At 41.9% G+C, this 8,600-nt stretch overlaps 1 protein-coding gene across 2 annotated transcripts in view; it reads right to left on the reverse strand.

The window, feature by feature from the left end:
* Window positions 1-8,440, reverse strand: part of CCDC191 (coiled-coil domain containing 191) — an 89,983-nt gene extending 81,543 nt beyond the window's left edge. For both annotated transcript variants that reach the window (XM_060639956.3, XM_060639955.3), the window contains exons 1-2: window positions 8,243-8,440; window positions 6,090-6,128 (exon numbers count right to left, since the gene is read on the reverse strand). In XM_060639956.3, coding sequence (XP_060495939.3) covers window positions 6,090-6,128; window positions 8,243-8,332 — 129 coding nt within the window. In that variant the 5' untranslated portion in view covers window positions 8,333-8,440. The remainder of the gene's footprint in view (window positions 1-6,089; window positions 6,129-8,242) is intronic.
* Window positions 8,441-8,600: the final 160 nt, after the last annotated feature.

Below are 8,600 nucleotides of genomic sequence, written 5' to 3' on the forward strand. Positions count from 1 at the left end.
CCTGACAGGTTTTCTGTGATAGTCTCCCATCACAGCAGATAGTCCCTTTAAAATGAAAGCCATAACATAACTCCACTCAAAATTCTTAAATTGTTCTTGGGGTGCCTGGGCGGCTCAGTCGGTTGAGCATCCGACTTCAACTCGGGTCGTGATCTCGCGGTTTGTGGGTTCGAGCTCCACATCAGGCTCTGTGCTGACAGCTCGGAGCCTGGAGCCTGCTGTGGATTCTGTGTCTCCCTCACTTTCTGCCCCTCCCCCACTCGTGCTCTCTCTGAAATAAATAAACATTAAAAAAAAAAAAAAAAAAACCTCTTCAATTGTTCTGTATTTTACTCAGAGTAAAAGGCAAAGTCCTTCCAATGCGCTTCATGGTCCTGTACCATGAGGCCCTTGGTGAGCTCTCCAACCTTCTTGTTTGCTACATCCCATTGCTCACTCAACTTCAGCCACACTGATCTACTGGTTCATTCCTCTTTACATATGCCAAGCATGGTCCCACCTCAGGGCCTTTGCACTTGTTCCCCCTCTGCTGAACTGCTCTCCCTCGATAGCCAAACAACACTTTCCCTTGCCTCCTCAAGTCTTTACTCAAATATCACCTTCATCCTAAGTCCTTCTCGAACTATACTACATGAAAGGAAGGTAACCACCCTCCTTGTGGCTCTCCCTATTCTCCTTCTCTGCTCTTTCTCTGTAGCACTTATGACCTTATATTTTACCATTTATTGTCTCCCCTAAGTAGAATGTGAGCAGACATTTTGTCCTTTTCATGCATGAAACCCCCAGTACATGTAACAGATGCCCCATAAATGTTTGTTGAAAAAAGGAATACATGCAGGATTTATTTTAAAAAGCTAAACTTTCCCAAAGTTTATATTGTTGCCTGACCTATTTTGGAAATGATTTTTCCTCTTGCTCTTCATGGAAAAACTGGTAATACCTCTGCCAAAATTTGCCAGGGACTTTACCTTTTAAATTCTCAAGGATTTCATATATTAAGTTTGAATTAGAAACAGAGGAATAAAACTGAAAAGCCAAAGGTAATTTGAAAAAGATGTGGAAAATAGAACACACAGGAAAAGATAGGAATCAGAAGAAAACACGATCTAATCAGGGTTAAAATAAAGAAAATATCATTCACTCATTATGAGGTCACTCGGGAGAGATCTGTTTCCCACATTATTTCTTGGTCTCTGATGTGCCCAAATTTATGATGGTCAATATGCCATTCAGTAGATGGTCACAATTCGCTGGGCATATATTCCTTCCCTTTAAGGTTTTAACATTCTAAGACAGCGTGATGAATTTCACATATTCTGTAGGTGTGTATATGCTGTATACATATATATGTAAATAATGTGCAAATAAAATAGATCAACTTTCAGTTTTTAAGCCAACATTCACAAACAAAAAGTAAACAAACCCAGATCATAGACTCAGTTCCTCAGGCTATGAATGAAAGAAAGAACTCTGTATGGTATGTCATCTCATGTGAGTTAGAATTTGTACAGATTCTTATCAAAGGAGGTAGAGAACTTGGAGATGGGGAAGACTGATTTGGGTACTAAAGAAGGGCACAGACCGATAACTTACAAGGAAGGGAGTAAAGAGAAATGTCTGCTCAGCTCTGACAAAGCAAGTGTTTGGGATATCACTTAAAATGAAAATTTGGGGAAAAAATAGATGATACTAAGGATTAGAAATTGTCTGTATTCCTTGTTTAAAATATTACATCTTTACCATTTCTTTCAAAATAAATATGTGAGAAATGGAAGAGGTTTATCTTAAGTTATATTTCACTAAAACAAACAGTGTCAACTTAACAACTTATTCTTTTTTTTTTAATTTTTTTTTTTAACATTTATTTATTTTTTGAGACAGAGAGAGACAGAGCATGAACGGGGGAGGGGCAGAGAGAGAGGGAGACACAGAATCGGAAGCAGGCTCCAGGCTCTGGGCCATCAGCCCAGAGCCTGACGTGGGGCTCCAACTCACGGACCGCAAGATCGTGACCTGAGCTGAAGTCGGACGCTCAACCGACTGAGCCACCCAGGCGCCCCAACAACTTATTCTTTAAGTAAGTTGGTTGAAGGCTTGAAGGCGAGCTTCGTTCTTACTACCTTAGTGGACGTTAAGGGGAAAACAAAACTAAAAGTGACTTTTCAGAGAGTTCACTTTCATCTACCTACCTATCTATTTTTTCATATGCCATGTGTGCAAGAAAAAACTCATAGTTCTGAAGTAACACAGGGTGATTACATAGAAAACCTGAAAACCTGAACAGAGTTACTTGAATAGTAAAGTTACTCAGTAATTATGTTACATGCAAGTATATAATTTGTAAAGGAACTATCTCAATTATTCCCATGATCTTATAAATGCTCAATATGAGCTCCTCATGTCCCACAGCACACATCAATCCCATTGTCCACCCAATGGCAGAAACAACAGCTACAATGGACTCCAATTTCCTCAACGTTGGGAGGTACAAGCACAAGATTCTTAATATACCCTCAAGTACAAACTGCATGTTTATATATAATAGTTTCAGGAGTAAGATATTTTTGAAACTGCCCAATTCTTTTTTCATCACTCTGTATATAAGCAAATGCTTGATGCTGTTTCTGTTGTGTATGAATGCCAAAATAATTCCAAAGAAAAAAGTATTAGATAAAATGGGATTAGGCGGTTGAGGTGGGTGAGGGGAAGCTATTCAATGAGAGGTGCATCTCAAGCTGACTTTAAGGGAAGGATCTGGATTGACCCCCCCCTCCCCCCCCCCCCCCCACACACACCAGAGAGGAATGATATTCCAGGCTGGTGGGGGAGGGGGGAGATCAGTGTAAGTCAAAGTGAAGGTAAGATAGATGGGAAGGAGACCAGCCTGACAGGAGTCACACAGAGTATCAGCAAAGGGGCTGTTACGGGTTGACTGATATTACAGGTAGATTGACAGAGAGACTTAAACACCCATCTAGAATTTACAGAGTTTCATTGGATGGCATGCAGAATCACTGAAGGTTCAAGAATAGAGAATCAATGAAAATGTTCAGAAAGCTTAAGTATCAAAGTAACAGAATGCACAGGAGTAAAAAGATGAGTCAGTGTATCAAATCAGGATGAGGATAAATTATAAATCATAGTGAACTGTTGGCATTTTGGGTGAGCTCCCCTAGAACTTACAGTTCTACTCAAGCATCTGCCTGATTCTAAGTGACTTCAACATCTCTGAGGAAGACTCACCAACATTTCAGCCTCAGAGTTTGCTTGATCTATATTCCAATGGCCTTCCTCTCAATTGTACTTCAGCAACCTACTGACTTGGTCATCCTGCACTACATCACACAGAATTTTCCACTGTTCAGCCCCAAAGCTGATAACCCCTTTCCCCTCATCAGCTTCCTGTCCGCTGGCCTCTTTTGCTCCCCCTCCTCCACTAGATTGGTGTTGCACCTAAACAAGTCCTTAGTCACTATATGTCTTCTCCTCCCAACTTAGGAGTCCTTTAAAAGGTCCTCTCCTTCCTACTCTGCATGGATATTCAGCTACTGTCTTACATAAGCCTCAAATCTCTTGTATCTTTGTCTCTCCAATGAGAATTTTTAAGTCTGGATCAATCTGATCTGTCAATTTTTGGTATCACATAAGATTTTAGTTACCTGCTTTAGCCAAGCCCCCAGTGCTGCCTGGTGATCTTTTCTGTTCTGTAGAAAGCCCTTTCTCAAACTTCACTATGCTCCACACCCTTTCCAGATACCTCTTCCCCTTCTTCCATGTAACAAGGTCTAAGCTGATTTTGAGACGGTGGTCCACTTAAGGAGATTTGAAGTCTTAGGTCCGGAGGTTGTAACTGTTTAGGGTACATCCAGAGTTGGGATACAGTAGGGTACAAAATTAGAGAAGAAGACAGGAATGAACAGAAAAATAATAGGAGAAGCAAGATAAGACTGTTACAAAAAGATTAGGAGAGGATTTCTAGAATAAAAAAAGTGATAACTGTATCAAACAAATCTTACAAAGTTTGAGAATGAAGAAGATAACAGAGGATTGATCAGGAAGTCATTTATAAGAACCATTTCTGTGGTGAGAAACAGAAACAGGGAGGGAAATTACTGTAGACACAAGAGGATAATAAAAATGAAAGGGCAGGGAGTCTAGGCTATACACCCAAAGACACTAGGTAACAACAAGATGTACCACAATCAGAATGGAATGCAGGGTCAAGTAAGGACTTACTGGGGGGTTTTTCTGAGATGGAAGATTTGAGGGCATAACTGAGACAGAGCTACTGCACAAGTTTTAGAAGAATGATAAAAGATCTAACTGATGAAGCTGTCAACCGCATAAAAGAGGAAAATGGTGTAGAAAGTCAGAGCACAATTTTATCCTTCTGTGCCACTTAAATCTTCCCCTCCGGAGGAGATGGTAACTAAATGTGCAACTAAGCCCTGCAGGGGTCTGGCACTGAACTCTCAGCACTGACATGTAAACTAAGTAAGCCTAGTATGAGGCTGAGGAGTGGGCTTCCCAGAGGCTAGCCTCCACAATGGCAGGTCCATTTTAGCTGTCTTCTAAGTCTGACCTTCCACAGGAGCCAGCAGGCCTTCTCTGGCCCATCTATATTAGTGTCCCCCACCACATGGTTCCATTACATCTTTAATTCTCCCAACAGTTTTAAGTTGTTTAACCCCTGCTGGACTATTAACTCTGGGAAGGCAGAGAGTACCTGCCCCAAGCACTATTTTATCTTCAGTGTCCAACAGAGTGCACTGGTATCTAGAAGGCACTTCATAAATACTGTCTGGATAAATAACATTGATTACATCTAGCCTAGGTTCCATCTGGCCTGGTGCTCATAATGCCTGTCAATTTAGGTAAGTAATAGCTCTTCAAAATACTACCAGGCAGAATGATATTTTCCCAGGAAAATGCTGCATGACTTTGAAACATATGCTGCACAAATGAATTGAGTATGGCAAGTTGCCAAGCTGACACTCAGAGGCAGGCACCTGAAGTAGTTTAATGGTACTTTCAACTTAAATGGTACTTGCATTCAAAAATATACATTTCAGGCCTGGAAGAGTGCTCAGAAAGTTACCTAATCCAATCCCCTCATCATAGAATGCTCAAACACATTCTTCATTAGTCTAACATTAAGTGGCCATTTAGAATCCACTTGAATACCTCCATTGATAGAAAATACGTCTCTTTGGGGTGCCTGGGTGGCTCAGTCGGATGAGCCTCCGACTTTTGCTCAGGTCATGATCTCCCGGTTCGTGAGTTCGAGCCCCATGTTGGACTCTGTGCTGACAGCTGGGAGCCTGGAGCCTGCTTTGGATTCTGTGTCTCCCTCTCTGCCCCTCCCCTGCTCATGCTCTGTCTCTGTCCCTCTCTCAAAAATAAATAAACATTAAAAAACAAAAAAGAAAACACATCTCTTTAGGAGAATGCCCTCTCCATGTTTGGATCCCTCCAGTCATTAGAAAATTCTTATGATGCATGCATAGCTTTCACCTAATTCATTGGTCCCATAGGTCAATGTAACTACAGGACAGTCTTTCCAATATCTTAGGAAGGCTGCCACATCCTCTCTTACAGCTTCTCTCCTGCTCCTTTAATCTTCTTCACGTGATCCTCACAGCATTTGAAAGAGTATGTCTATATTCATTTTCTTGTCAGTCACACTTTCATGAGAAGCAACAGAATGAAAAAAAATACTAAAGAATATAAAACTAAAGCAAGAGGGGTGCCTGGGTGGCTCAGTCCGTTAAGCATCCGACTTTGGCTCAGGTTGTGATCTCACGGCTTGTGAGTTTGGGCCCTACATCAGGCTCTGTGCTGACAGCTTAAAGCCTGGAGCCTGCTTTGAATTCTGTGTCTCCCTCTCTCTCTGCTCCTCCCCCACTAATGCTCTATCTCTCTCTCCTTCAAAAATAAATAAAAACATTAAAAAATTTTTAAAAAAACACAACTAAGTCAACGTAGTTAACATGAGAATAAAAACTGCAAAATGGAGATTAGTATTCCTTTCCATCTGATTATGTCTGACTCTTAACTCTCTTCCTATCCTAACTGTGCAATATCCTTACCTTAATCCAGTGTTCCACATTGTCAGGGTCAAAGGCAGGCTGTAGATAATATATACAGAATATTAATACACAGCAATAACTTTATCAACTTTGCCTTTTTAATCTATCCTTCTGACTAAAGCATACGGAAAAGTGTCCTTTTTCTTTCCTCAAGGCATTTCACTAGCAAGTTAAGCAAGAAAAGAACACAGAGATAGTCAGAGGAAAAAACACGGAGCCTTCTCTGGGACATCTTCTGTTTTTGTCTCCTGCCTAGGCCCACCTGGAGATTCTGATTTAATTGGTCTGGAATAGGCCCCAGGTGTCAGTATTTTTTTTTTTTTTTTAAAGCTCTCCAGAACCAAAATAGAGGAATGATAGATATGATCATATCTTATAAAAACCCAAACAAGCGCCAATTCATGAGCCAAATCATTCAAATATCATGGAAGCAAATCTGCTTGGAGAAGGGTATGCCCCTTTCCCTGGGCCCCTCTTTTCAAAAATGACCTGTAGCCAGGGGCTTTCCTATCTTACCTACAGCAGGAATATTATTTGGTCCAAAAAGAACTAGGGAGAGGAGGCGGTGCATATCATGAGGGATAAGCAATCTTCTACTGTTTTACAAAGCAGAAAATGAAGTAAAGATCACAAATATTTTTACCCATGTCAGTCAGATATCAATATGAAATTAGAAACCAGACCAGTAAGACACTTCCTTTCTTCACTTTCTGTAACTCTTAGAAGCTTGTAGAATTCCCTCTAATAGTCACTTAACAAATAGAGGTAAGTATTTGCTTTGCTAATAATTCAGGTGGGTCTTTAAATAAAGAAGGGAATATCTCAACTAACATACTGTCACACAGAAGAAGGAAAAGTATAATACTCTCTCACATAATACGTCACCTTCACAGCACCTCAAGATAACTAATCAATGCAGCTGGACAACTGAGTGGCTTTTTCACTGCAACAAAGAGCTGATGCTATTAAAACAACTGAACCTCAAGAAGCTCTCGTGCTTTTACGTTTTTATCCTCCAGGCATTTACAATGAGCACTGGCAGCAAAAATCCTTCCTTTTTGGAGTCTTAAGAAATTGACCCAAATTTTTACCTTTCATAATCAAGTCTATACCAATAACCTATTTGAGATCCAATCTATTGTGAAACTACTACATTACAATATGAGCAGACTCTGTTTCCAAGTCTCTCTAATCCTCCTACCTCCACCCTCCCGTATTCTGGGCAAGATATTCACCAAGTGGACTACGTCCGGTGCATTATTTAGCTAGTATATTTAAAATAAACTGCAAGCTCAATTGCCTAGAGCCCTAAGAAAGGTCACGTTGTCTATAGAATATATTTTTTTAAGAAAGTGTAACTTGAGGGTGAAAACAGCTGGTGAAACTGCTCAGGAGCTGAAAGCTGAGAAGCCACTCCATTTTAGTACTCTCACATTTAAAGCATTTATTTTTGTGACTGTTAAAAAGGTAGTCTGTGGACGGCACACACCGTGTGACTGCGACTTTGCACATGGCATTTGCGTATGCTTCAAGTTTAAAATGGGATTATCAGTTATCCATGTCTTTGGATGCTAATGCATCCAAGGAGGTAACAGATATAAAAAGGAATTATTTTTCTGAATGTTGGTGAATTCAGAAATTTTTAAGTGAATCAAGTATTGGTCTGTCCAATATCCACTTGCATTCTTGAGTTCATTTTTGATAATTTATGTAAAATTAGAAGGGGAGGACTCTGAGGCGTGGGACTTAACGTGAAGACTTTCCCCTTCCAATACAGATCTAAAATTGGAACCCCTTTTTTTAAAACAATGAAATGTGTGGGAACTTCCCTAAAATTGTGGGCGTGGGAATGGGAGGCGAGGGAATTGGCGAATTCTCTTCACCCGGATGGGTGCTACCAGACCTCTCCGGTTTGTGAAAAGCATTTGATGGAAACAGTTCTTTCACGGTACTGCCCATCAAAGCCAAAAGGTACCTAGACCCCAAAGTTCATAGGCCCCCTTCCCCAGGGCAATGTTGGCTCCAGGGCAGTCAAGGCAAGGGGGAGCCAAGTAAGGATGCCCCTGGGGGAAGAAGGAGGAAGCGCAGCCCGGCTCGGCTGCCCACGGGGTCGGTCCCCGCACCCACCAGAGCTCCCGATTGGGATGGATCACCTTGGGACTCGGCTTCCTGGTAAATTGTTTCCAGCGATTCGGCCCCGTCCTCTTCCTTGAAGAGGACATATCCTGGGGCGCCAGCAGCATTTTCCAGGTTCAGGCCCGGACCAAGGCAAAGCTGGAAAGACCGCTCCGTTGCCAAGGCTGCTTCCGGGTCTCCCTGGGAGTTGTAGTTCCTCCGCCCGCAAAGAAGGCAGGCGTGGGGCGCCGTCGAACTACCACTCCCAGGAGGCTGTGCGCAGGCGGAACAAGTTAGGTCGGTAACCCATGGCAACGGCAGCCGTCCGGCGGCCTCACAGTCGCCGGAGCTCGCTTTAATATTACCTTTGCCTTTTACTGGCGCCCGGTGATGACG

This window comes from Panthera onca, chromosome C2 (assembly GCF_046562875.1).
Source record: "Panthera onca isolate mPanOnc1 chromosome C2, mPanOnc1 haplotype 2, whole genome shotgun sequence".
Taxonomy (NCBI): domain Eukaryota; kingdom Metazoa; phylum Chordata; class Mammalia; order Carnivora; family Felidae; genus Panthera; species Panthera onca.